The 27937-nt window shown below is 47.7% G+C and overlaps 5 protein-coding genes across 5 annotated transcripts; 2 read left to right on the forward strand and 3 right to left on the reverse strand.

Moving 5' to 3' along the window:
• The first annotated feature begins 1202 nt into the window (after nt 1–1202).
• LOC131293497 (uncharacterized) lies at nt 1203–7389 on the forward strand. Its single transcript, XM_058321574.1, has 8 exons — nt 1203–1237; nt 2746–4077; nt 4167–4657; nt 4724–4859; nt 4934–6610; nt 6680–6826; nt 6908–7064; nt 7129–7389. The coding sequence occupies exons 1-8, from the start codon at nt 1203–1205 to the stop codon at nt 7387–7389; spliced, it is 4236 nt and encodes a 1411-aa protein (XP_058177557.1).
• Nucleotides 7390–8218: 829 nt separating this feature from the next.
• On the reverse strand, nt 8219–8811 carry LOC131293498 (uncharacterized). Its single transcript, XM_058321575.1, has 2 exons — nt 8585–8811; nt 8219–8518 (listed from the first exon to the last, which is right to left on the reverse strand). The coding sequence occupies exons 1-2, from the start codon at nt 8809–8811 to the stop codon at nt 8254–8256; spliced, it is 492 nt and encodes a 163-aa protein (XP_058177558.1). The 3' UTR covers nt 8219–8253.
• A 446-nt stretch (nt 8812–9257) lies between these two features.
• LOC131282369 (DNA polymerase delta subunit 3) lies at nt 9258–11050 on the reverse strand. The gene is made up of 4 exons (XM_058311807.1): nt 10893–11050; nt 10655–10810; nt 9572–10583; nt 9258–9481 (listed from the first exon to the last, which is right to left on the reverse strand). Exons 1-4 carry the CDS (start codon nt 10959–10961, stop codon nt 9258–9260), a joined length of 1461 nt encoding a protein of 486 aa, XP_058167790.1. The 5' UTR covers nt 10962–11050.
• A 1388-nt stretch (nt 11051–12438) lies between these two features.
• LOC131294887 (vacuolar protein sorting-associated protein 54) lies at nt 12439–15801 on the reverse strand. The gene is made up of 2 exons (XM_058322940.1): nt 15602–15801; nt 12439–15302 (listed from the first exon to the last, which is right to left on the reverse strand). The coding sequence occupies exons 1-2, from the start codon at nt 15799–15801 to the stop codon at nt 12521–12523; spliced, it is 2982 nt and encodes a 993-aa protein (XP_058178923.1). The 3' UTR covers nt 12439–12520.
• A 2191-nt stretch (nt 15802–17992) lies between these two features.
• Nucleotides 17993–27238, forward strand: LOC131293499 (myosin-11-like). Its single transcript, XM_058321576.1, has 7 exons — nt 17993–18226; nt 18313–22614; nt 24406–24492; nt 24573–24747; nt 24825–25042; nt 25107–25412; nt 26168–27238. The coding sequence occupies exons 1-7, from the start codon at nt 18164–18166 to the stop codon at nt 27236–27238; spliced, it is 6222 nt and encodes a 2073-aa protein (XP_058177559.1). The 5' UTR covers nt 17993–18163.
• The last annotated feature ends 699 nt before the right edge of the window (nt 27239–27937 follow it).

Below are 27937 nucleotides of genomic sequence, written 5' to 3' on the forward strand. Positions count from 1 at the left end.
ATCTTATCGTTACAGAAAAATTGGTTATAAACGGTCTATTAATTTTGAAGGTCATCAAAGAGAAATTTATGGTGTGTTGCTATTTTTGAGTTGCACAAACAACGACAAAGTATAAGCGGACAAAGACGATTCCTTCCAAACCTGCCGATAATCCGGAGAAAGTAGTCTGCGGCAACCATTACGCCATTGCGCTCATCAACTCCACTGGTTACTTAACTCCGAAGGTGATCATTGGCGTGGAGAAGGAGAAAAAGAAGCAAACGCAACCCATCTCCGTCTGCTGCCGATCCCCAGTTCCGGTTGGAATACACCGGGCGCAAAAGTGTGTTAATTTCGGTTGCGCCATTTTTGTTTGTGTGATCAATTCGAACCGTTTTGTGCCGCTCGCCTCCTCGAACCTGCATTGCCCTTTCATTCCTTCAGTAAACTAAGTAATGCTCACTGTTGTCTCTTCGCTCGACTAACCTCTAATGTCCTCTCTACGGACGATTGGGTATGATAATCGCAAACCCGGCGGCGGCCCCCATTTTTCTCCAGAAGACATTCGCACTGAAGCAGGGCCGTGCAGCTTACGTATGCTTCCGAGCACGAAAGTGAAACCAAAACATAACCTAATTCCATGCCCCTTCCATGCTTGCATTGGCCACCGGTGAGCAATGCTGTCGAAGACACGGAACGGGCCTCCGTCCGATCACGGTTCCACCTGATCGCGATCGGAAGCGACCAAGAAATGTGAAAGAAAAGAAGGCGCTGGATATTCATAATAGTACAAATCCTACTCCCCGGTTTCAAATCGAGGTGTGCAATGGAATCTGAGTGCTGAGGTTTTTACGTAATAACCATTTTACCGGGCACCTACGAGATTGCATTTCTCTGGAAGATTTTAATTATGCTTCGATGAAAAGAAACTACATTCAAATGTTGTTGTGTATCGTAAACATTTCTCTTTGATTGGATGAATAATCAAATCAACTATCGCTTTCCACTCATCGTAAAGGTCGTCCAAAGGCTGTCTGCCTATCTTTGCTATATCCAAGGTTTCCGGGCAATATTCACATAAGAAGCAGCAGCAGATAGATGTGAACAAAACGAAATGGCGAAACAATTTGCAACCGATTTATCTTCTCCACGATCGCGTGATCAAATCGCTTAGGTGGCCATGGATTAATCCTAGGATTGATATTGCACACTCGCGGCTCAGGATGCAACGATTGCAAAATCGGTTGGCACCACGATTGTAAGACCTTTTTGGCCAGCTTTGGATATCATCCACAACATGCCATTTATCATGCTTCCGAACAGATCTTCGTTAGCCATTGTCATTAGTGATGTTTCAAAAAAAATCTCTCTTAAAGTCACATTAGATTACTCAAAGACATTCCATAGGCAACCGTTGCATTCCTCATTAGTTCTTTTTTTAATATTTTTTTTTTCCGTGCCAAATTTATGATCGGTAATGAAATTATGCTCAAGTCTTCGTAATAAATAACAGGCACCCGATAATTCAGCGGATTGTTGTCGATTCTCCGTGGAATTGGAATCATAAATTTCGGTTAGTTCAATTATATGCTCGATACCTATCGGGTACTACGTGTAAAAAAATAACGTTTGAAGGCATACACTTTTTAAAAATATTGCTACATCCTGCTGCGAGAAAACATTTTTGTCGACGGCAATCCTTGCTTTCCGATCAAAACATATAAAAAAGCAACTAGTAACTGGTTTTCGAACCGATAAATTTAAGCCGAAGAAAAACATGTTTGAGCTCAACAAACCCCAAAATACGATAGCATTAAAAAAAAACTTCGATTTATTGCTTGGAGCCTGTTCAATGCACAAGGATGTCGTTATCTTTTCGTTGTCTGGCTTACCAAGCGCATGGTTCTGAGATTGGTTTTGCTCAAATTGCGACAAAAACCAAACACGTTTCTGTAGTCTGGAGGTTTAAATGCAGTAAACTCAAATGATAAAATAAACGGTTTTTCTGGAAGTAAAGAAACGGAGGATTGTGAGAAAGCCTTTATGGTGTCTTCCCTGGCAACAAACCCGAAAATATGGCTTATGGCCTCCCTGAAAACTCCGGAACAGGTTTTCACACTGTGAGGCGGAAATTGCACTCCAATGCAGTTTGGTTCGCTATCGGATGCTGATTAATTGCTCCCAAACATAGTCACTTTCACCAGATGCTAAATAAAAACTGTTCCATTAGCGTCAGGCCATGCGCCGCCATACAACTTCTTCCTCTAGCACACTCCTCACACACCGAAAAACAGGATTTCATTTTGGCATATCTTTCGAACAACTAGTTCTCCATGGCACATGCTGAAATATTTGGAGAAGCCTCCACCCAAACCGGATTTCGACGGATTATCATTCTATTTCCATTTCTGCTAATGGGCGCACCCTAGGCCGAAAACAACATTCCTTCGTGATCGAGGAGATCTCTTGGCTACGTCACGTAAAACCACGTTGGAGTATATTTCAAGCTTGATACTATTTCCCGGCGCTAGCCATGATGATCCTGCCTTTATCAATTAAATATTCAAATGAATTTTACCGTCACGTCGATCGGAACATATCGTTGCTGTAAAGTTTTATCATCTGAATGCTTGTACGCCGTTTCGCGATGAACCGGATTTAGAATTCTCCCCAGTCGGTGACATTGACCTGGACTGAAGAGCACCTCCCAATTTGTGGCAGCGAATTGGTTATTAATATATTCGGTTTGTTCTTCTAACCTTCTAGGCCACGAAATCACCAATGGACTGTGGCAACATGTGGTTTGGTTGTGCTGGTGGTGCTCGTACAATCTACCTTCGGCGCGGATCTAAAGGAACGAGCACGTGCCGCACTGCTGCTTGAAAAGTCTACCGGACCCGCCAACTGTCAAGTGCAGCAGCCACAGCCATGCCCACCGAGCAAGTTCCGCTCGGCGTCGGGCGAGTGTAACAACTTCAACCACCGCTACTGGGGTGCCCGAGGTGATGCCTTCATCCGGTTACTGCAGCCGGACTACGCCGACCAGCGGCTGAAGCCACGTACGGCGGTCGGTTCGCACGCTCTACCTTCGCCCGACGTTGTTGTGAGCCAGCTGCAGCATTCTGTCGACGAGAGGGCCATCCATCCGCACGTCACGGCGATGCTGCCCGCTTGGGGCCAACTGTTGGCGTACGATTTGGTGCAGATCCTTTCGCCCAACTCGCCCTACCAGTGCTGCCACAACCGTTCGCAGGCCGCCGACGAGCAGGACGATCTGGCCCAGTGTTACGTGCGTCTCGGTGAGGGTTGCCGGGAGTACAAACGCTCGATCCCGTCGCACGATCCTAGCAACTGCGAGTTTCACTACCGCGACCAGATGAACGCCGCCTCTGGCTTCCTCGACGGATCGGGTCTGTACGGTACGACGGAGAAGGAAATCCACGCGCTGCGAACGTTCCTCAACGGAAAGGTGGACATTGGTGCGTGCTTGCGATGCAATGAACCGGGAGCGATCGGAGCGCTGCATACGGTGCTGCTGAAGGAACACAACCGCATTGCCGATCTGCTCGCCAAGCAGAACGAGGAATGGAGTGACACTACGCTGTTCTACGAATCGCGCCGCATCGTGATGGCACAGATTCAGCACATCACCTACAGCGAGTTCCTACCGATCGTACTCGGCAGCCAGATTACGAACAATGCCGACTTCCGGTTGGAAACCGGTGGACACTACAGTGGCTACTCCAGCTCGAACCGTGCCGGTATGTTCGCGGAGGTTGCCGTTGGAGCGATCCCAGCCTTCCTGACGATGCTTCCCCCCGATATGTACAACGAGTCGATGTCGTCCGAAATTCTCCTATCGTCGCCCGCCATGCAGCAGACGTTCATTCCAGAACACACGAGCTTCAACGACGAGTGGACTCCGATCTCGCTCGCCATCCAGCGTGGACGTGATCACGGTGTCCCGGCGTACCATAAGGCGATCAATCTGTGCGAGGCACGCTTCGGAAAGCCTTTCGGTGTTAAGCTGAGCTTCGACGACATGCAGTACTTTGGGTTGAGCCCCAGCAAGCGTGAGGTTTTGCAGAAAATGTATCAGTAAGTTGACCATTCCACCAGGAGCTCTTCAGCTCTCTTTTGATCTGTTGTGCCACGACTCATAATCCAACGTGCTTTCAAATTGACAGAGATCCAGAAGATATCGATCTGCTGATTGGAGGGCTCATGGAAACACCGGCCCTGGGTACGGTGTTTGGCCCGACACTGACCTGCCTCATGGCGATCCAGTTTGCGAACATGCGCAGCAGCGATCGTTTCTGGTACGAAAACGATCTGCCACCATCGTCCCTGACGCTGCCCCAGCTGCAAGCCATCCGTCGCGTTACCCTGTCCGGGTTGCTGTGCGAAACCAAGGACGTCCAACGTGCCCAACCGAAGGCGTTCATACGTGAAGATCCGTACCTAAACGCACGGCTGAACTGCGAGCAGCTCGCCGGCTTGGATGTGTCCGCCTGGCGCTCGGAACAGGATGAGACGGTCGAGGAGTATATGCAGGACGAACAGCCAACGCCGCCAGAGTTCGAGGAACTCAACATGGACGTGATTTCGCAGGCCATCAACAAGGCAAAGACGAAGCTGAACGAGCGCAAACAGCAGGAGTACGAAACGTGGATTAGGCGTAAGTATTTAACAACGGTGCCAACATAGGTGCAGCCCTTCATATCGTTGAATTTATCTTCCACAGAGGGAGGTATCGATGCTAAGTCACCGGATGGAACGGCCGCTTCGTTCAGTAAAGCCAACCGAAACGCACTGATCATTGCCAACACGTCGTTGTTCTACGAACTGGCTACGAATGAGATTGTCAGCTCATTGCACACGTGAGTTTAATTTATTTTCTTCCTTTTACACGGTCAATAGGAGATTGTATTTCCTTTTGTTTGATATTCTCCAGATTGAGACGTCGCAAACGCCAGGTCTTTGATAACAATCTGGGTGGGTTCACAAGTGACGACTTCAGCAATGCCCTGCAAAGCGTAGACGTTAACCAGTTCATCACGGGATCGATTTCGCCGATCAATCTGGAGCCGCAGTGCGAAAATCTGGAAGCACCCTGTGACACAACGACCCCATTCCGTACGCTGACCGCGCACTGCAACAATCTGCGTAATCCGGAGCTCGGCCAATCGCTTACAACGTTCGCCCGGTTGTTGCCACCGGTCTACGACGATGGTATTTCGCAGCCCCGAACACTGTCCGTCACTGGAACACCGCTGCCGAACCCACGGGCCGTTTCCGCGCTTATCCATCCGGACATTTCCAACCTGCACACGCGCTACTCCCTCATGGTGATGCAGTACGCACAGTTCCTCGATCACGATCTCACGATGACACCGATCCACAAGGGTTTCCACGAGTCGATCCCAAGCTGCCGTTCGTGCGATTCGCCCCGCACGGTTCATCCGGAGTGCAACCCGTTCCCAGTGCCAGCACGTGATCACTACTACCCGGAGGTGAACGTAACGAGCGGCGAACGGTTGTGCTTTCCGTTCATGCGATCCCTTCCCGGCCAGCAGACGCTTGGACCACGCGAACAGATCAACCAGAATACGGCTTTCCTCGATGCGTCGCAGATTTACGGCGAGAATGGGTGCATCGCGAAGAAGCTGCGCGGTTTCTCGGGCCGCCTGAACTCCACCATTCACCCGATTCAGGGCAAGGAATTGTTGCCTTTGTCACCGGTGCACCCGGAGTGCAAGTCGCCCAGCGGATACTGCTTCATTGCCGGAGATGGACGTGCCTCGGAACAGCCAGGACTGACCGCCATCCATACGGTTTTCATGCGTGAACACAACCGTATCGTCGAGGGATTGCGTGGCGTAAATCCGCACTGGAACGGCGATCAGCTGTACGAGCAAGCTCGCCGTATTTTGATAGCCCAGAATCAGCACATCACGTACAATGAGTTCCTGCCTCGCATTCTCAGCTGGAACGCGGTCAATCTATACGGGCTGAAGCTGCTTCCGCAAGGTTACTACAAGGACTACAACCCAACCTGCAATCCGTCGATCGTGACTGAGTTTGCTGCGGCAGCGTTCCGCATTGGTCACTCGCTACTGCGTCCACACATTCCCCGGCTCAGCGTACAGCATCAACCGATCGATCCACCACTGCTGCTGCGCGATGGTTTCTTCCGTACCGATCCCTTCCTTCAACCAGGGCTGGTCGATGAAATCTCACGTGGACTCGTCGCGACACCGATGGAAACGCTCGATCAGTTTATCACCGGCGAGGTGACGAATCATTTGTTCGAGGACCGACGCATTCCGTTCTCTGGATTCGATCTGATCGCACTGAACGTTCAGCGTGGCCGCGACCACGGTATCCCCTCGTACAACAACTACCGGGCGCTGTGCAATCTGAAGCGTGCCCAAACCTGGGAAGATCTCAGCCGTGAAATCCCACCGGAGGTGATCGCTCGGCTACGTCGCATTTACGCCAGCGTGGACGATATCGATATCTTCCCGGGCGGTATGTCCGAACGGCCCCTGCAGGGTGGACTGGTTGGACCGACCTTTGCCTGTATCATTGCCATCCAGTTCCGACAGCTGCGCAAATGCGATCGTTTCTGGTACGTTTGAGTTGGAGAGTCTCCTGCTTCATTTCAGCGATCATTGATTGGTAAATTTTATTTTTACAGGTATGAAAATGAAGACCCCGCGGTTAAGTTTACAGAGGCGCAGCTGGCTGAACTTCGCAAAACGACACTGGCCAAGATTGTTTGCGAAAATCTCGACATCACCGGCGACATGCAGCGAGCGGCCTTTGATCTTCCTAGCAACTTCCTGTGAGTTCTTCCTCAATTACTGAAAATGGGCAGCCATCTGCCTTGGTTGGTATAAATAAACGTTTTGTTTTTCTCCTACAGCAACCCACGAGTGCCGTGCAGTTCTATGCCACAAATTGATCTCAGCGCATGGAGAGAAAATATCGTCCAAGGATGCCAGATTGGCGGCAAGAATGTGAACGTCGGAGAGTCGGCCTTCCCTTCGCCATGCACCAGTTGCATCTGTACCAACGAAGGGGTATGTCCGCTCAGAAGGCGAACATCCAAGCGCAATTGATCTAATTAATTTCTATCTATTTCAGCCCCAATGTGCCTCGTTGCGCATTACAGACTGTGCACAGTTGGCCCGCGAATGGCCACGCGATGTGATCCTCCGTGACGATGTTTGCAGCGCGCAGTGTGGACTGGTGCTACAGAATGGCTCTCCTCAGGGTCGTAACATTCCAATCAGCTTACGACCACCTCCTCAGCGTATCGCACGTTCTCGCATCGTCCAGCAGCAGTCGGGACCGTTCAGCTTCCAGGGCTTCCAGTTCCCCGATCTGTCGCAGTTCATTGCCTAGAGGTGGCGGGAGGATATCGAGCACCCGAGTGCTAAATATTTTGTACATATTGAGCGGCCATAATTGATACTGTTTTCCCTTCTTCAACTGTAGTTTATGTTATTCTTCTATCGATACTACATTGTACCCCGCGTTTCGTGCTGTCCTACATTTTCTCGTGGATGGGTGATTTTCTTGAGGCGCACGCGTATCTTATCATTTTTATACATATACTCTACTATTCTTTACTATGTTCCGCTTCTTTAAGTTATGATCTGGCTGAAGAAGAATAAGAAGAAGATAAGAAAAGCATGCAAAGGGGCAAATTGAATTGCCAACGTGAAATCGTTCACCGTCTGTACACTGGACACGTTCTATAGACTCCTCAGCTATTATGCGAAAACCACGTGGTACCTTTTTTAAAACCTCCACCACGCGTCGAACGAGTAGGTTTAGGTGTGGAGTCTTTAATAGAAAGCGACGATTGTTCAAAGTGTTTTAGATGATAAATAAATGTGAGGATATTAACACACAGTGGAATGCTAGTGAAGGAAAATACCTTTCGAGGTCGATGAGCATGTTAACGTTTGCCGTATGTGCAACTGCAGTAAAACCGTAGTGTTGTTAGTCTACGATCAAATTCTCGTTTCTAGTAGGGTGTAATTGAATTAAAGAATAATAAAATGTAACAAAACATGTTAATTTTTTTGGTATTTTTTTTTAACTTTAATTTTATTTGTTTGCCTTATACTAATTGAACATTTACATTAAAAACCCCGGATCGCGCGGCGTCAGGTTAAAAACCATCACAGACAGCATTAAACTTGCGGAGTAACAGATTTGTGGAGGAGTTAGATTAAATTTTTTCACCCAAGGAGCATTTCATTAATCCGTCTTCAAGCCCAAATGAGCGAACACGTTGCGCGAAAGGAACCCGTACACGTCGCGCGCATCCTCGTCCCCGAAGTAATCGGTCAACAAGCTGATGATCGACCCGCTGTTCACCTTCGAGCTCAACGGTTGGAAGGTGAACGAGTACATTAGCAGACACTTGGCGACACGCATCTCGGCACCGAACTTTCGCAGAAATTCACCAACGAGACGGAAAATATAGATGATAAATTTGATGCCTCCAATCATTCCGACCGTCCTGGGAAAAAGCGTTTTTTGTTAATTCCCGTGAGCTGCCACACCACGGACATTGGTTTTTACTTACATGCGCGAGGAAAGAGAATCGCTGTCGGGATCGACGGTGGCAAGCGATGTATTTGAAGCGTTCGATGACGTATTGTAGTACATCGAACTTTGTAACGAACTGTTCCATGTACCATCTGGTGATATTGAGGACTGATAGTAGCTTGGTAAGCCTCCGTAGGTATCATTCAACTGGTGTCCCATACACTCGCAGGATAGGAAGGCCACAAACAATACCAATCCAATCATGGTCACCAGCTACAACGCTTTACCTAAACAACGAGCCCACAGATGCAACACATTTGATGCGTGCGCAGGTTGGACTTGAACTAACAAACGAGCCACCGTTTGTTGTTGCCAAACCTGAGGAAAACGTTCTTGACCGATCTTCCAAGGGGAATGGGATAGAAAGAAGGGAAGAAAGGTAAGAAAGGATAGTTGTCCTTTCGTGTTCACCTATGCACCGTTATTCGTTACCCTTACGCACACAAGCTCAGTGTTTAAAATCTTCCATCCCTTTAGGTGAGACTCATGAGCATTAACAACCAACCATCGAACTAATGACAAAAGTAACTTACAAATGGGTTTTGCTATTAAATACCTCGACAGTGTATTTGTTTCGGAAAATATTGTAATACATTTATTTTGCAACCTGCTTTAACATTATCGATTGCGCTAGAGGCATAACGATTTTACTACTTTTTCGCGAAAAAACTCATTATTGATCCTTGCTTGGTTTTTGGGGTCGGAGGTGTTGCCTTCTTCTCACCGGACGGAGCTTTAGTCTGACTTCCGAGAGAGGGTGTCTTATTCGACTTTGCAGCGGGACCGGTCGCGGTGGTGGCTACACCAGTTTCTTTATCTGTACCATTTTCTTGCGACTCGTCTTCCGATACCATTTCCCATTCTTTGACCGTAACTAGTAAAGAGAAAGAGTGTTGAAACTCATTAATGATGTATCTTACCTATTTTTTACATTGAAAGTCCTTTTATGCAGTTCAATACTTACTTAAATATCCATCATCATCCGTGAATGTTTTAGTGACCATTTTTTTAACTTTGCCACGCGTACGGTTCGCACTGTTCGAATCGTTCTCTACCGGCTTCTCGGGCGACGGCCTCTTTTGTTTTTCCTCCACCTCCGGTTCGGCCATTTCCTCGTCAAACTCCACCAACCGTTCCTTCCGCTTCTCCTCAGCCGCATCCCGACCGTTCATTTCGTCGTCGCTGGACGAATCGCATATTTCCATGATGCGTGATTTTTTCGATGGATTTGCCGTCTTTTTCCGCTTTAGCAACGGCTTTCCAGCGCGCTTTTTGCCTTCACGTTTTTCCTCCTGCGGTGTGCTGGGAATAACGTCCTTGTCCTCATCCGACCGCGCTTCGTCGTCGTCGTCGGTGATGGTTCGTTTTCGTGTTTTCTCCTGTTCTTTAATTGGTTCCGAGGTTTTCGCGGGTTTCGTTTGCTTGTGTGAAGTTGTCGACTGTGAACTTGCCGAAGTGGGAGACTCAGCTTCTTGCTTAATGATGGTGCTGGTGCTAGCCGCCTGACTAGATGCTGCCGTTTGGCCCGGTTTGGAGGAGAAAAACGACGAAATGGATCCCTTCCCATTGACGACCTTTTTCGTATCTTTTTTGGGTGATTGTTTCTTGGGCGAAATTTTGGTGGTGGCCGGTTGCGTTAGCGGTTCCGTCTTAACCGTTGCTGGAGTAGGCGGTAGGGAAGGTTTTTCTTCCTTCACCACCGGCTTCGACGACGGTTTGCTGACCGTTGCGAACAGATTTTTCTTCTCCGGTTTCTTCTCCTGTTTCACTGGCAACGATTCACTTTGAACTGGAGCGGCTGAGCGGTGATCGATTTGTCGTTTCTGTGGTTCCAAACGAAGATTCTTGATGCTGAACTCACTGTCCACCGACACGTTCATTGGCCTTATTTCGGAGGCAACCTCGGCCGAGTAAAGCATCTTTACGCTTTTGGGGTAAAGTTTACACACATTCTGTAACTTGTCTTCCTTCACCAACTAAAATCGCGTCCGTGACATCGTGTAAGATAGCATTTGCGAAAGAACACAATAACAATGTATGTACTCACGGTCATGAAAGCGTTTCCATTCTTATCGACACCCCGAACAACATACTCCAGAGAAAGCTTGGCTTTATCCTTCTGTTCGTCAATCCATTTCTGCAATACATCAACAGCTTGCGGCACACCAACGTCCCAATTGTTGCTGATCCTTCGCGCGGTCACCTAAGCGAAGCAAAACAGTTTAACCAATCGAAGAACTGTCCACACCGAAAGATTGTGCAATTCGCTTCTCCTTTTCGCTTACCTTTTCTTTTGCATCGAATACAATGTGTTCTATTTCGCGATGGCATGTTTTCAGAAGGTCCGCATCCATTTTTGTAGACCTCGGGATCGTTTCTACTCTCACGGCACGTAGATTTTAACGATTACAACAAAGAATTCCGTGTGTTTTCCTCGATTTACAAACTAGAACGCCGAAGATAGAAGCAACAATTCGCGCGAAATGCCATTTGTTGACAGTTTAGCTGTCAAAAGCTTATTTACGTTTCCTATGCCTTATGGATCCAAACGAAGGAGCCTGTGGAACGAGGGATACCTCAATGTGATTATGTATTCAAATTACCAAATCCAAACGTGCACATTTTGGATGGAAAATTGTTCAATTCACCGGAAAGTATAACAAACATCGTTTTCTTAAAGAGTTACCAATTTATTTATTTTATTTCACCAGTTTCTGCTAGATATCGTCATATGATTACCTAAAAATTCTTAACGCTTTCCACCAACAAAACCACGCACATACGCATTCATTGTTGGTCAATTGTTGTTGTGTTCTTCTTCTCTAGATTATCGTGTTAAATGTTGGATTTTCGTTATCCTTCCGTTATCCTGTAGCTTAGCTTAGCGCAAATTGTCTAGTTTGTTTTCTTTTGAATATATCTTCGATAAGAGTTTCCACTGTGAGCGGTGGTGTAAAGTTGATGTTGTATCGATTATATCAATTACGATATCGCCGTTGGCGAAGTCTTTCTCCGCACCTGTTTCTTGCATTTAAACGCTCATTACACAGTCTTGCACATTACCACACTGGCCTGTTTGTAGCTACGAAATACCGGGCCCGCGGAAAGAAATGAAACTGCCCCGTGTCCCGTGAAAGCAGGTAAAGCAAATGAGAGTAATTTTCGTAGACCTGGTAGGATAAGATAACGGCTGAACGGTGCTCCGACGTGGGAACATCATGCACGTTAATACTAAATCAGAACAGCGTCGAAAGCGCCGGTATTTGGTATGAAACTATCGCTCGGTGTTTGCAATAACACCCCGAACCTATCAAATCTGAAGTTTACTTAAGTAAATAATAATCAAGCTGCTGCATAATTCAAGGATATTTTACTTCTATTCATGCCACAACTTATAAATCCTTCTGTGTTGAATCTAAAGTAAGCGTCCTACAACTAAAATGAAATATGGTTCCAGCGAGTTACCTACGCCAGCCAAGCGGCCCTATTATATCATCGCGCACCACTTTTCGACAGTAATCGGGGAGAAGTTACCGCAGAAACCAAATCCTTAACTAGATCAAATCCTTAACAAACTAATAACGACTTAACGCACAACCGATAACATTTGGCAAGGTAGGAGAACTACTGTGGCTCTGCCAACGTGCACAAGAAAAAAAATTAAATATACGTGTATAATACCTGTGTGCTTGTTTTAAGTGCTAAATAAAAGCATCAACCAGTACGCGAAGGAAAAAGGAATGGAAAAGCGCAAATCATTAAGCAAAACGATCGCCTGAACAAACAATTACTCAGAGTTGGAATGCACTAGCACTGCGTAGGTTGTGGTATCGTAGGCCGCCCGAAGGCGAAAAAGGAACGACCGACGACGGTTAAGGCTTATCCTGTGTGTATGTAACCTGTGGTGCCAGTTTTACTTAAGCCAAATATCGTCCAACGTGTCGTCGTGCAGTTCCGGCACCGGCAGTGCCTTGAGCGTACGCAACGTTTCCATGTAGAAAGTCAGCTCGGACACGACGACACCGTGCTGCGGGCCGCCGTTGTTGGTGATGTTGTTCTTCAGCAGTTGCTCCCGCAGCTTGTCCTTGAAGTTCTTCTGCACCGTTCGGTAGATGGCGTGCACCTGCTTCTCCGGTAGGATCGGTGCGATCGCTTCGTGCAGCTTCACGAACTGGCGGCTAATGTTGCGAAACGGTTGCGAGGGAACGGGCGGCCGGGCGTCCCAGTTGTTGAGCTGCCCGGTCACGAGATCGCACACGATCGAGAGGACCTTAATTTCGATTTCCTTGATGTGGCTGGCGAAATCCTTCTCGACCGTCTCGTACCCACCGAACCCGGCAAGGGTTGCACCGGATGTCGGTGCGCTTGTGGAGCTTCCGTTCGTAAGGGGTTGAGGTTGGGATGACGTTGCGGGAGGTAGCGAATACTGGTGGTGATGGTGGTGGTGTTGGATTTGGCCGCCATCCAGCGACTGGAAGTGTCGTTTCACGTGTGGCAGCAGCCATAAGACTAGTTGAAGTGCGCGGGACACTAACGCTAGGTTGCTGCTGGTGATGGTTTTCAGGCCGGCCACATGTAGTGCGCCCGCACCGAGAACCAACTGGCAGCAGCGAGAATTGAACGTGCGCAATAGATCGACCACACTGCGGGCGAGCTGCGGTGCGATCACGGGTAGCTGCGTCGCACACCGGCAGTACTCGCCAACGATCTGCACCAAAAGCAAGGCAGCCCCAACGAGGGCGAACGGTTCTCCCTCGACCACCAGTACAGATGCCGGCGGAGGTCGTGTCGTCAACGGGTGACCATTCGTTTGCTGCTGGTGGTGCAGCTGATCTTCCGGAACCGTTTTACTCCAATGAAAGTCGCCCCTCGCAATACTGTTGACCATCGTTTGAAACTCTGCTGGAACTTCCGCCTGCTTCCAGCGCTCGCTGTCGAGCAGGAGGGCGAGCTTGGATTTTCGTTCCGCGTGAAACTTTTGCGCAAACCGATTACCCTGCGCCCGGAGGGCCAACTTCAGCGGGACACTCTGGACCCCACAGACCGCTTCGCACCCATCGGCAAACCGTTCGACGATTTCCGCCAGCTGCGCAATCTGCTCCGCACTGGCCGCACTTTTCTCGAGGCTCTGATTCGATACTAGATTGGCGCACCGATCGTGGCAGTAGTTGCAAACGCTCTGGAGCAAATTGGCCAGCTTGTTCTGCACCACGACGTAATCCGCGGCTGAAAGGAACGCTTCCGTGTCGATGAAACTGACGTCATCCGTCAGCCTTCCAGCGCTTGCGTCCGCCGTCTGGTGCATCACATCGTGCACGGCTCGGATGCGGTTGAGCAGCTTTAACAGCGTGCCCGTCGCACCCTCCAGCAGCGTGATCCACTCGGACAGCGAGAGGCTTTGCGCTTCCTCGCCCGCACCGGTGAGACAAACTTCCGCATCGCCCGTGGCGATCACCTCGATCACGAGTTGCTTCACGATCGCTCGCACCGTCGTGATCGCCTCGTCTCGGTACGTATCGATAAAGTCGAGACTACGTTTCCGCAGCAGCCCCGATATGATGCAGATAAGTTTGTCCTCCTCCAACATTTTCTCTTCACCGTCAACGGTCGCAAAGGGTCGATTAAGGTCGGCCGTCGAGTAGCGTTCAAAGTCTGTCTTGAGCATCTTATCGATCAGCAGCTCCATTTCGGACAGCTGCGAGGGTAGATGACGAAAGCAGTGGACGCCCGTTAGCTCCTGTCCGAGGATTTCCTGCGTCGTGCTAATCAAATCGAGAGCCGCCACGTAGTCCTGGGTGCTCAGAAGCAACTGGATCATCGGTTGCGTCTGATGTACCGTCGACATGAGCTTTAGCTTCTCCAGCACGCGGTTGTTGTTTGCCCGAATCCGCTCGGCCCGGACCACCTGCAACGATTCCTTCACCATCGTGTCATCGATCTGCCGAATCTTCCCCCTCAGCTGCTGCACGTTCGCGAGCGCCTGCGCCATCTGCTCCATGATCGCGTCCTGCGAGGTCATCGCGTGAAAGAAGGCTGACGATTTGTCCGAAACCTGCTTCGCTATCAGCACCTCCACGATGTCGAGGTAGTGGCTAAGCTGTTCCTGCAGCTGGCGGCTGGAGTGCTTGGTCTGCTCGCCGCCCTCCGTGCCGATGCCGGCAAACACCGCCCCAAACGTGCCCGGCTGATGTAGCTCGAGGTTTTGCTTCAGGAACACCTCCGGGATGTCTTTCAGGCTAGCCGTCGCCCCGTTTGGAAGGCGATCGCTGACGAGTGCCTGCTGACTAGTGGCATCCGCTGTCGGGACATTCGCGATGCGCATATGCACCCGGTAGCGTTTGCCAATGCGCTTCAGGTAGGCATCAAACTGCTCCCACCGGATGTCGGCCAGCCGTGTCGATGAACCGATCGAGGCATTCTCCACGAACGAGTCGCCCCACTTTTTGGTGAAAAAGTTCGTCTGCTTGCCCCGACTGGGATCGTTCAGTACGGCCGGCAGGTTCTGGGCGGCGGAATACACCGACCACTTGACCGGCGGGTCCTTCTGCTGCGCGTTCACGTGGCACCGGGTTACGTGCATGTCGTAGTCGCGATCGCTAACGCCGTCCAACGGTAACGACGAGCAGACGCCGTTGTAACCATAGCGACACACGTACGAGCCACCTTCCACGGTGCAGTGCTGCTGGCGAAGGTGTCTGCGAAGTAAGGAAAGTAAATAAAGAAAAACGTTCCACGTTAACGATGCGTCAACCGTGCCATGATGATGATAACGCAAACACGAAAGTGACACGCAAGCACCAGGCGCAAAGCGCAGGCAACGAGTGGGGGTGGTGAGAGGGTTGTACCTCGTCGCAGAAACAATCAAGCCAGATCAGTTTTCGATATTGACCTCTGCACCGATAGGACGGACACAGCTATCCCACTAGGGCTTCCCTAATTGACGCTAATTAACCTTCCATAACCCATTCGTTGCGCCGGGCTGTTGTTCGGTTACCTTACGAACTCAGTCGAATTTTTGAAAGTAAACAATGCCTGCTTATGAAATTGGTGCTGATCTTGCTGCAACTGCTGGGGCTGGTGATGTTGTGGATCCGGTCGATCGGTTTTGGTCGACGTGGGAGAAATGCAATATTGACAGCTTTGCCAAGGCGGTGGTTCTTTCAGATCGAAACTTCCCGAGGTAGACTTTGCCATTGGCACATATTGTTAGCACAGCCGGGAACACCACACACACACACTACGGGAGGGCAGCAAAACACCAAAATTGACGGAAACGGGAAACGGAAAATTGCACAAACTAGTACGGGAAGAGGGTATTGGAAACGGGCACAGGCACCGCAAGGACTGAACTGTGAACACAACACGGCTGGCGAAATCTTCCGCTAATACCACACGGTACTTCTTTACAGCGAGCGATCCGAAGAACAACAAAATACATAATATCGGATGATTTCTGTGCAGCTGACAGCTCGGTTTGACATATGAACACGCGTCTATACGTGCCCGCGAAATTCTCGCTGCCTGCTGTGCTCACCAATAAATCGCAGTAATAAAAAAATAGCTCAGTCGGCCATCTTGAATAACAAACACGTCGCGTTAGTTCGCGGTGGCACCGGCTCACACCGTCGGTCGAGCAGAACAACGTGTTCATGATTTCCTGGACATAACGCAAAGATACAACATTTTATATCTTTTTATCTCAATGTAAAAAATGAAACTAAAAATAAACCAAATTTGGGGATGCGAAAGGTAGGTTGATGTGTATACGCAGGCTTGTTGCTTGAAATTGTAGCCAAATCTTGTTTTCGATACGAATTTGAGCTACACAATATTTTTTTAATGTGTTTATAAGATTAAATAATGATTTACGAGCATTACGTGATGATAGGATTTTTTTTAGTTTGTCAGACGGAGCAAATTTGTACAGGAATCATACTCGGGGTCCACACTACAACGCGACGTCGCCTGACAGGAGCTGAACTCCATATAAAAAAAACCTTGCGCTATGTCGCGCGAATCGCGCTAGATTTTTTTTGCATGGAGTTCAGCGCCTGTCATGCGAAGTCGCGTAACGCGACGGTGCAGTCTGGAAAGCGTGATACTCGGGGTCCACACTACAGCGTGACGTCCCGTCACGAAACGCTACGTCGCCTGACAGGCGGCCCAACTCCATACAAAAAAACTGTCGCACAAATCGCGCTAGTGTAGAAACAGCGAAAAACGCGACGTCGCGCTAGCTCTTGTCAAATGTCAATTCGAAACGTAAACAAACCGACAGCTGGACAAATCGTAACCAAACCGAAACACAAACGCGAACAAAACGAGTAATATTCTCCACAAAACATCGGATTTTAGGTTTTACTACTTATTTCTACTCTTCACAAATGTTATTCAGCTATGAAACTTCGTTTTAAAAGATATTTTACCAAAGAATTTTCGGGTGCCGAAACGTAAACAAACTGCTCTTCAACAAGTAGGAGATGATGTGGCAGTTCTAGTTCGGTAGTGCATCAGAGCGGATGTTAGCAGTGCATAAGTTTCCTGAAAGGGTTAGCGGAAAAGTAAGGTTACGGCACGACCGCGTGGTGACGCCGAGCTGGAGCTCAGGTCAGACAAATCCTAGCTGCCGCACATCTCGTGCCGTTTGAGACAATCAAGCGGACCACGAGTTCTTGTGTCCTGACAACGGAAGGAATTATCCCTCCCGTGGACGGCGGGTGGACATATGGCTATTATAGCCGGTCCTAAAGGACGAGCCCCTTCATAGGAGTTCGGACAGAGTTGGTACGCCTCTGATTACGTGTAAGGGAACAAATTGTTCGACTTAGCGTAGAAGGATATACCCCGACTCGCATATCGAAAGAAGAAGAAGAGATGATGTGGAAATATATACTTCCTTCGGCGGGCCAAAATATCGTCGTAGTCCGTTTAAGTTTGTTTTCTCAGTGAATTTCAAATGTAGAAGCGCCACACTTACTCAGAGTGCATAAAATACGTAGCTTAACAAATATCATGCATTACTACCTCAAAATTCAATAAAAAATTTTAGCCAAGTTTGCGCCCCAATGTGATACAAATTTCCACATACTCTCCTACCTCTGTCGCGCTTGACTTGCGCGATTGTTCTGCCGAAACTGGGCTACTTTTGAAACGGGACGTCGCGCTGCAGTGTGGACCCCGAGATAAAGTTGGTAGCACTTAATCAATATAAATGAGCAAATTCGTTTGTTTATTTCGGTATCTAGAATTCCAATACGCCGCTATGTTTACCTTTCAAATCGCCCTATATGACCCTACCTTGGGAATAACCTTGGTCAAGTTTCCAAACCCATGAAATTATGAAGTTTGACAGTTAACTGTAACCGCCGGGCTGATTCGAACAACAGCTCGCCATTGATCGTGAGCTAATCGTTGAACGATTTCACGGCTCAGCAGGCGATAGTTTTGATGTAGAAACGTGGAAAAGCTTCGAATGTTGTTCTAGTGACTACGTATTCGTTTGTGATAGTGTAATCATAGTTTTAAAGCAGATAACGAAAAGAATAATTGGTACACCATGGCAGAAGCGCAGCAAACAAACCAGACCAATGACGATTGGCGTCTCGTTGTTTTAGAATGGGTAAAAACCGAGCTACACCAACTTGTGTTTATAGTGAAATTTCCGGTTCATTCTCGTTTTTACCCGGATTGCTTTATCATTCGCAGGTAAAATGTTCCAAGCTCCACAACACAAGCGAAACAATTCGATTGGATTCTGTTTTCGATGCCTTCAGAAAGAAGATAATTGAAACAAATCAGTTTCGGGAGACCAATATCATCGAGTTTCTTCGCACCCACTTCCCACGTTTCGAACTTAAACTGAACAAATGCAACGAGATTCCGGATTGTGACAACGTTTATGTTTTTTCTCTGATGCTGTACTTCTCGTGCGTCCGCTTGCCGATTGAATACTTTCAAAACGTTTGCAAAACTTTCAGTGACGACCATCAACGCAGTGTGAAAACCTTTCTGGACTCTTTTCTCACCGATTTCAACAATAAGATACACATCGATCGATGCTTCCTGGATACAGCGTTCTCCAACGCCACTAACTCGGCACGTAACAAACTTCAGCGGCATCCGGAGCCAAAAGTAGAGCGATCCAGTGATGCCCAAATCTTCAGTAGCACTCCTGCCAGTAAGTTAGAGCATAAAATGCCGTCCCCACAGACACCTAAAAACATCTCACTAGAATGGAAGATGAAGAATCTCACAAATCTACTAGACTCCGCTCGGTCCGAAAATGGGACTCTTGAAAAGCAAAACGAACAGCTCGTGCAGAGAATCCAGGAGCTGAATGAAGATAAACAAAAATTATTGATGAAGATAAAAGCTATGCAGCTTACGGAACAGCAGTGCGAAACGAATAGTGGCTCGAAGGAGCAATTGGATGCCAATGATCGTCAACATGAGCTATGCCGTAAAAAGCTGGAGAAAAATAATGAACTGATCGAATTGCTGCACGATGAAATAAACAAGGCAAAAGAAAATGCCTGCATAGACTTGGAGCAACTTTCGGCGGTAAAAACGAACAACATTCAGCTGAAGCGAGATATGCAGTGCCTGGAAAGCACAATAGAAACGTTGAACAAGGAGCTGTCTAGGCAGGGTGATATCATCGAAAGTCAGGCGGAGGTCATCAACGACTTGCGCCGGTTCATTCGCGAATCCCGGTTGGCGTGCTCGGAAAGCTTGGCCGAACCATTGGAAAGTTCATTCGAATGTTTCGATAAATTTAGCGAACTCTCTATATTCGATGAAAGTCGGTGTCAGGAACCGGAAAATCTTGCCTCAACGGTGGTAGAGGTCAAGTTGAGGGAGCAGGAGATAGAGAACGAAAAACTAATGAAACAGATTGAACAGCAGATGTTGGAGATTAAGCAGAGCAAAGAGAACAGAAATCTCGAGGCCGCTGACTTTAACGCAAAGCTTCTCGTGCTGCAGCGTGACAATGCGAAGATGAATGCTATGGTTGCAGAACTGCAGAAATCGTTGCTGGAAACTGTTGAGAGCAAGAAGCAGCTAGAGCAAACTTTGGAGAAGCAAGAGGAAGATTACAAACGTACCCAAATGGAGATAAATGCTAAGGTTTCAGAACTGCAGAAATCGTTGATGGAAAAAGATGATAACATCAAACAACTGGACAGGCAACTGGAAGATCACAAGTGCTCACAAATGGAGATGAATGCTAAGGTTGCAGAGTTGCAGAAATCGTTGGTGGAAACTGTTGAGACCAAGAGGCAACTAGAGCAAGCTCTGAAGAAGCAGGAGGAAGATCACAAGCATGCCCAAATGGAGATGAATGTAAAGATTGCAGAACTACAACAATCGTTGGCAGAAGTGGTTAACAGCAAAAAACAGTTGGAGCAAGCATTTGAGAAGCAGGAGGAATATCACAACCGTGCCCAAATGGAAATGAATGTAAAGGATGCAGAATTACAAAATTTGTTGTCGGAAACGGTTGACAGCAAGAAACAGTTAGAGCAAGCACCAGCGAGACAGGAGGAAGATCTCAAGAGTGTCCAAATGGAGATGAATCTTAAGGTTGCAGAACTACAGAAATCGTTGGTGGAAACTGTTAAGACCAAGAAGCAGCTGGAGGAAGCTCTTGAGAAGCAGGTGGAAGATCACAAGCGTGCCCAAACAGCGATGAATGTAAAGGTTGCAGAACTGCAGACATCATTGGCGGACACTGTTGAGACCAAGAAGCTGCTGGAGCAAAGTTTGGAGCAGCAGGTTGAAGATCACGAGCGTGCCCAAATGGAGATGAATGTAAAGGTTGCAGAACTACAGAAATTGTTGGTGGAAGCGGTTGACAGCAAGAAACACTTAGAGCAAGCACTAGCGAAGCAGGAGGAAGATCACAAGCGTGCCCAAATGGAGATGAATGCCAAGGTTCCAGAACTACAGAAAATATTGGCAGAAACGGTTGACAGCAAGAAACAGTTAGAGCAAGCACTAGCAAAGCAGGAGGAAGATCACAAGCGTATCCAAACGGCGATGAATGTAAAGGTTGCAGAACTGCAGACATCATTGGCGGACACTGTTGAGACCAAGAAGCTGCTGGAGCAAACTTTGGAGAAGAAAGTTGAAGATCACGAGCGTGCCCAAATGGAGATGAATACAAAGGTTGCAGAACTACAGAAATCGTTGATGGAAACGGTTGACAGCAAGAAACACTTAGAGCAAGCACTAGCGAAGCAGGAGGAAGATCACAAGTGCTCACAAATGGAGTTGAATGCCAAGGTTCCAGAACTACAGAAAATATTGGCGGACACGGTTGACAGCAAGAAACAGTTAGAGCAAGCACTAGCAAAGCATGAGGAAGATCACAAGCGTGTTCAAATGGAAATGAATCGTAAGGTTGCAGAACTACAGAAATCATTGGCAGAAACTGTTGAGACCAAGAAGCAACTAGAACAAGCTCTGGAGAAGCAGGAGGAAGATTACAAGCATGCTCAAATTGAGATGAATGTAAAGGTTGCAGAACTACAAAAATCGTTGGCAGAAGTGGTTAACAGCAAGAAACAGTTGGAGCTAGCATTAGAGAAGCAGGAGGAAAATCACAACCGTGCCCAAATGGAAATGAATGTAAAGGATGCAGAATTACAGAAATTGTTGTCGGAAACGGTTGACAGCAAGAAACACGTGGAGCAAGCACTAGCCAAGCGGGAGGAAGATCTCAAGCGTGTCCAATTGGAGATGAATGCTAAGGTTGCGGTACTACAAAAATCGTTGGTGGAAACTGTTAAGACCAAGAAGCAGCTGGAGGAAGCTCTTGAGAAACAGATGGAAGATCACAAGTTCACCCAAACGGCGATGGATGTAAAGGTTGCAGAACTGCAGAAATCGTTGGCGGAAAATGTTGACAGCAAGAAACACTTAGAGCTAGCACTAGAGAAGCAGGTTGAAGATTACAAACGTGTCCAAATGGAGATGAATCGTAAGGTTGCAGAACTACAGAAATCGTTGGCAGAAACTGTTCAGACCAAGAAGCAGCTGGAGGAAGCTCTCGAGAAGCAGGTGGAAGATCACAAGCGTGTCCACATGGAGATGAACTCCAAGGTTCCAGAACTACAGAAATTACTGGCGGAAATGGTTAACAGCAAGAAACAGTTGGAGCAAGCACTAGAGAAGCAGGAGGAAGATCACAAGTGCACCCAAAGGGAGATGAATGTAAAGGTTGCAGAACTGCAGAAATCGCTGTCGGACACGGTTGAGACCAAGAAGCAGCTGGAGCAAACTTTGGAGAAGCAGGTGGAAGATCACAAGCATGCCGAAATGGAGATGAATCTTAAGGTTGCAGAACTACAGAAATTATTGGCGGAAACAGTTGACAACAAGAAACAGTTGGAGCAAACTGTGGAGAAACAGCAAGATGCTGGCCAGCGCGAGCAAGAAAAGTTATACATGAAAACAGCCGAGCTTCAAAACTGCTTAAAGGATGCTGATGCAACGAAGCAGCAATTAAAGGACACACTTGAACATCAATATAGGAATGTTAGAGACTTAACTGTTCAGTTGCAAAACCTTTCTAAGGAACACGGCGAAGAGTGCAGCAAGCGCGACGAGCTGGACGAAAAATCGGAAGAACTTTCTTCTCAATTTAAAGTGATGAAGAAGAAGGCGGACGATTTAGAGTCGCAGTGCATTAAATTGTTGAAGAAAGTTTCGACACAGAATGAAGAAATAGTGTCGCTCAGGGAAGAGCTAGAAAAGAAGGGCGCTACTGTGCAGGTCATCGAGGAGAAGGATGCACAGTTGCGACAGCTCCACAGTGACTGTGAAATTCTTGCCGGCAAGCTGTACGTAGCTCGAACGCAGCTGGAGGAGAATCGCGACGCTCGAGAGAAGGAAGTGGCTTCCGCGCTGGAGAAGCTGGACAACTTGAAGAAGAGTTACGAGGAGCAGATTCGCGAAGCGCGAATCGTCACCGAGGACAAGATGGAACGAATGAAAGAGCGCATGGTGAGTGGTCAGATTTTTGTTCTCTACCAGCATATATGTACCTCGCCTCATATCCTCACCAAAAGGTCAGATTAATGGTTTGCAAAGGATGAATCCTTCGTTTAACTTCATGGTTAATATTGGGGATTTTGAATTGGTTCGTGTTTTTGTGTGCGAACCGATGGGTATGCATGACTTCTACATTTGCACTGCACGGTATAAAGGCTGTCCGATCATTTCTCTCACGCACATCCGCAGGAATCGGTAGCAAGATCCGAATATGTCTACTTACCTGGCACCAAAAACTCTTTCTTTATTCCAGCCGTCGGGCCGAGACGGTGTTCTAGCCATCGTTCTGAAATGGATATGTCCGCTAGCGGTGCTTGTCTTCTCGATCTACGCCTTTGCCAGCGACCTTAAGCTGGAAGTTAAGTACAAAAGTCCCCCCTTTCAGTAGCGTCAGAAAGTTTTTCCGGTGCGCGGAGGGACTGACAGACTCAGAGTGATAGTACAAAGAACAGGGACCCTACGACAGGCCGTACCGAAAAGGCTTTTTTCTTCTTTTATTACAGTTAGAAGTAATAAGCTAATAAAGTAAGTTCATTGAACTGTAGTTTGCTTTTATTACAGTTAGAAGTAATAAAGTAAAATTTTAGTAGTCGCCAATCAACACTTGAAGGACAAAAAGGAAGAGGAAAATGAACAGCCGAAATAGATTTTTAATATATAACATTTTTTTCTAAAGGGGTGTTTTTAAATCTCTGGATTGATGTTTATGTTATTTGTTCAGCTGAATAAAACTTTGTTTTTTATTTAAATTAACTAAATGTAACGCAATAGTGTAATTTACTGTAACATCCTGCTTTATTTGCGTTGGGGGGTGGCACTAAAGTGTTGAACAAAACAAATTATCGGTGATGTATGTAATTGGTTTGATTTTATTTTACACTTACGCACACTTTCGTACAGCTAAAAGGTTTTTAATTTTAGTTTTTCTTTTTCTAGACATATTTATTCGTTTATTTATCGGACCCGGTATAAGACCCGGAATACAAAACGTCTCACCACACTTGAAAATTAGATGGTCACCTATGGTCGTTTTTGAAACAAACTAATTCTGGCTCTTAGTATCTGAGTAGCTTCAATAGTGCTAAGATTAGCTGAGAAGACTTGCAGGGTTTGCGCTTATAGATGGATTTGGCACTGTATGTTTGAGAGTCACGCCTAACACTCTAAGTAAGGCATGCAATACGTTTCAGGTGCCAGCTGATGGACAAACATATTGAGCATATTTTTCCTTTTGCATCGAGAAATACCTGTTGATCTGTAGGACTGATGGTATGTTTGAAGGACATCATTGTGACGCCGCTCATAGAGCTCTATAATATTTGATGAACTGTCTGTTTTTGTTACAGAATTCTTTCATAGCCATTATTCTATGGCTTGCTAGAGTTTCTCCTTTTTCTGATTGTTTTTTAACAAGCTGGAAGCTGATGGAAACGGAAGGTACCGTTTCGTTGGATACTGTTGCAGTATTGTCTCAGTAGGGTGATTTTCCTAGCTGAATCCTCAGAAAATTGCAGTACAATTAGCACCTGTTGATGTGTAACTCATTCCAATAACGGTTACAGTTTTTATCCACATTTTGAATCCGGGGGTGTTCGGGGAAAGTATCTGCACTTGTCTTATAGCACAACGGAAAGTGGCCGTATTTGATTCATCTTTTGTTAAACTCTCTAGTCTGGTCGCTTGGTTATGATTGGTTTCTTCATATTGAACGTGCATGTATTGAATGGTCGCATTTGCTTGCAGAAGGAAATACACAAGGAGAAATTAGTGAAGTTGGAACGTGAACGACAGGAGTTGTTTGTCTCACTGGAGCAAAGCTACAAGGAACGGGTAAGTGGCACTAGTGACTCATTCGCCTACCCGTGGAACCCATGTTATTCGGCCGTTATTTTCCAATACCCGTCCTGCAGATGGAAAACCTAGAATCCCGTTGCGCAACGCTGCAGAAGCAGGTGGCTGAGATGAACGAACGCGATCTCCAGTGCCGGAAGGAAAACCAGCTGCTCCAGGCAAAGGTGAAAACGTTGGAGGAGAGTCGGGGAGAGCGCAAGTCGTCCTTGCTGTTGCCACCGCCTGCCAGGCTGCGTAAGTGTTTGAGTTTGCGACACGGTAGTGGGCTTGCTTTTTTATTTAAACCCTTTTGCTTTTTGTGCGTCACGCAGGATGTAATCTCAAGATGGAAGACGAGGAGAGCGAGGTGTTCAACAACACGTACCTGGCGGATTTGCAAAACGGCCGCTGCACTTCGCCAACGACGAGCGACGGTGGGTTCAATCGAGCCTCGGAGCTGATGCGCCGCAACTCGATGCGCCTGCCGCACCTGCGCACGACCTACACTGCACTTGAGCCCGACATCGAGCTACCGGCGGACGATACTCGCGTAAGAGGAAGAGACTGGCATCTTTATTTACACTCACTCACTATTAATGCTACTACTTGCGCAGGAAAACCTATCATCCTTGTTCGATGACAGCTCGACCGGACTGATCACGCGCCGCAAGGTTTCCGGCATCACCTCGTACAAGCGTCCCGGGCCACCGACACCGAGCAAAAAGGCTGGCCGGTTATCGCTCGGCGGCGTGCTGCCCGGTGCGAACCTCGAGATCCAATACAAGGATGCGCTGCAGGATGCGAACGTGGCCGCTGGTACGACGGAAGGTCTAGGTCGTACCGGGCGCACCAAGACACCCGGAAAATTTAAGCAGATGCTCAGCTCGTCTAGCTTGCTAAGCAACTTTCAGCGAGACGAGGTAAATAAGAAAACTTTCTTCCCGTACTACATCTAGTAGGCAGTGGGCGCAACGCCTCCTTAGAGATTGCGAACAGTTACGATCGGATCCTTGGCTCACGTTGCACACAGACACACCGGTTGCACAATTGAGAGATCATTTGCATTCAGTTTCAGTCAGTTTGTCCACCGCTAGCGTGTATCTCTAGTTACCCTAGTTTGGGTCCGGAACCTCTTTTTTCGGATTAACACACGATAGCGTTAGCCCTAACTGACACCCTTCAATTCAACCCAACTCTAAACAGCCTCCGCAGCTCCGAGCATACAAAATCGCGACTTATAATAGGTAAATCGATACTGAACCAATTGGGTACGAATCGTCGAGCCCCACGGCATATCATCATGCTTTCTCGTTTTGTCTAATTGACAATTGTTACCAGAAAAACGAGAAGGCATGATGATTTTGCTTGCTGGCTACATTCAGTATCTTTAGTATAACCGCTAGAGAGACAGAGAGAGGGGGTAGAATAGTGAGTAATAGGGGACTCCGCACTGTGGTTCTCCTCTTTTTAATTTTTGGTGGTTTGATTTCGGTTTCGGTGAATACTAACTTTACCATAAACCTAGAGTAAACTCAGGCCCCCAAACAAACGGTGGCTCCTGGGAGATGCGTCACAAGGAACGGAATTCTCTTACCACGGTATGCGGTACGCTTTCGTTCCCTGTGGCTTTCTCTGCAACTATGATAGTATTTTTCTCCTCTTCCGAATAACCAAGGGCCATATAAATGACGTAACACCCGTCGCTTTCCACACGATCCGGTGCAGTGCAGCGATTCGTCATTCGAAAAGGGTATCCCTGCGGCAGCAGCAGCGCTCGGTTCGTTTCGATCTGCACCGAGCCCGTGGCTTTACAACCGCCGACGAAGACCCAACCTCAGGTGCGGTTGATGATCGTATTTTTGGTGCCGTGTCGGAGCGGTCGTTACCGTTGCCCCCCAGCGGCAACAGCTTGCACAACATCCGCCAGCAGCAGATGCTCCGGCGCGATCAGCGCAATCGACTGCTGGATCTGCGGCGTAAGATCGAAGGTTCGCCGCTGCGCTACCAGCCTCAACCGCTTGCTACCGCCCAAGTGGCCTCCGCTAGGGAAATGAAGCCAACCGACGGTGCGGTGGCGCGACAAATCACCCAAACAGCTGGGGTCGCTAGGACCAGCACCTCACTTTACTCCATTCCCGAGTGTCTCGGCTCAGCGGAGAAGGAGGAGGAGGACCACGACCAATTCGGAGTGGCTGAAACCAGCTGCTGGTCTTACTCGTTCATCTCCACCATGCTGGACGACGACGGTACGATTTCGATGACGACCAACCGGACGCTTGACGATACTGGGACCACGACTTTTCTGAGTGCTCTATCAGAATGTTCGATGCCCGGTAGCAATCGCGCGCTCAACATGCGCCGTCGTGAGCAGCGCAACCGACAGGTGGACTTGCCGCGCAGGTTGGATGTGTTCTCACCATTACTTCGACACGATCGGGACACGACTGCTGGACTGACGACTCCGCTGTCGTCGACGCTTATCACCGATGTCACCGACTCGGGCCTAGGCCTGGATCATGCTGGTTCCGCTCGGAGCATCAGTAATACCAATTTAACACCAGCACCGAAGGCCTTATCGCCAACTGTTCTTGTGTTCCTTAGCGTCGCCATTGCCGTTGGGCTACTGGCCGAGATTTTCTACTTTCTTTACCTTCCTCCCGATCCTCCGCGCCATTTCTCTGGCGACCGGAACCAGGTTAACCTGGCGTGGTGTGAAACGCTCAAATCTGTGAATCAGGCGGAGTAGCAAACGTAGCTTTTGCTTTTTTTTAATGTACTGAATGTGTATATCTCAAGTTGCCACCTTTCTGTGTTGTGTGTTGCGTGTGCGCCTCTTGGAACTTTGTTTTAAATCCCGTAGGATTGAGACTTAGAATTACGATTACTATGCACCGATAATAACCCTTACTATTTGTTTGAAATTATCTTGTTTGAAATAAAAGTCGTTTAAAAAGCAAAGCTGTAATATAGGGAAAGTTGTGGCCTTCTCCCTGATAGGCCTCCCTACGAATAAGCTTTATTATTTTATTATAGATACTTTCGGCATGCTATAGGTAAAGCGCCGGGAACAGTGTGCGGAAGAATGAACACATCAGCAAGCATGTCTTAGTAGTCGAAAGAAAAGAACTGAAAATAAATTAAGCTTAACGTGATCACATACTACGTAGTTAATTTCCTTACCCAAACCCCTCCGTTTCGTTGATAATCATAGCCGGGTTAGTTTTAGTTCAAAGAGTAGCCACTCGCATGACAAGTGTTTGACAAAAAGCTCCCTACCCGATACAATCAACGGCAACATACTGCAATCCGTTTCGATTTTCATGATTTCCAGAACACCTCACCGGGCCGGCGGGTCAGCTGGTTTAGCAGGAGTAAAAAAACCTAGAGAGGAAGCGGTAGAGGATGAGAACGGTCCCGCATCGGAGGTTAACGAAAGAATATATAT

This window comes from Anopheles ziemanni, chromosome 2 (assembly GCF_943734765.1).
Source record: "Anopheles ziemanni chromosome 2, idAnoZiCoDA_A2_x.2, whole genome shotgun sequence".
NCBI lineage: Eukaryota > Metazoa > Arthropoda > Insecta > Diptera > Culicidae > Anopheles > Anopheles ziemanni.

Bases quoted from the DNA above. Each gene is read 5' to 3' on its own strand.
- LOC131282369 (XM_058311807.1), bottom strand. From the start codon at position 10,961: ATGGATGCGGACCTTCTGAAAACATGCCATCGCGAAATAGAACACATT. The intron at 10,584-10,654 runs GTGAGTACATAC...ACGCGATTTTAG, and splicing joins ATGGAAACGCTTTCATGACC to TTGGTGAAGGAAGACAAGTT. The intron at 9,482-9,571 runs GTAAGTATTGAA...TCTCTTTACTAG, and splicing joins GGATGATGATGGATATTTAA to TTACGGTCAAAGAATGGGAA.
- LOC131293497 (XM_058321574.1), top strand. From the start codon at position 1,203: ATGCAACGATTGCAAAATCGGTTGGCACCACGATT. The intron at 6,827-6,907 runs GTGAGTTCTTCC...TTTCTCCTACAG, and splicing joins GATCTTCCTAGCAACTTCCT to CAACCCACGAGTGCCGTGCA. The intron at 7,065-7,128 runs GTATGTCCGCTC...TATCTATTTCAG, and splicing joins GCATCTGTACCAACGAAGGG to CCCCAATGTGCCTCGTTGCG.
- LOC131294887 (XM_058322940.1), bottom strand. From the start codon at position 15,801: ATGGCAAAGTCTACCTCGGGAAGTTTCGATCTGAAAGAACCACCGCCT. The intron at 15,303-15,601 runs GTAACCGAACAA...CTTACTTCGCAG, and splicing joins AATTCGACTGAGTTCGTAAG to ACACCTTCGCCAGCAGCACT.
- LOC131293499 (XM_058321576.1), top strand. From the start codon at position 18,164: ATGGCAGAAGCGCAGCAAACAAACCAGACCAATGACGATTGGCGTCTC. The intron at 22,615-24,405 runs GTGAGTGGTCAG...ATTTGCTTGCAG, and splicing joins AACGAATGAAAGAGCGCATG to AAGGAAATACACAAGGAGAA. The intron at 24,748-24,824 runs GTAAGTGTTTGA...TGCGTCACGCAG, and splicing joins GCCACCGCCTGCCAGGCTGC to GATGTAATCTCAAGATGGAA.
- LOC131293498 (XM_058321575.1), bottom strand. From the start codon at position 8,811: ATGATTGGATTGGTATTGTTTGTGGCCTTCCTATCCTGCGAGTGTATG. The intron at 8,519-8,584 runs GTAAGTAAAAAC...GCTTTTTCCCAG, and splicing joins GATTCTCTTTCCTCGCGCAT to GACGGTCGGAATGATTGGAG.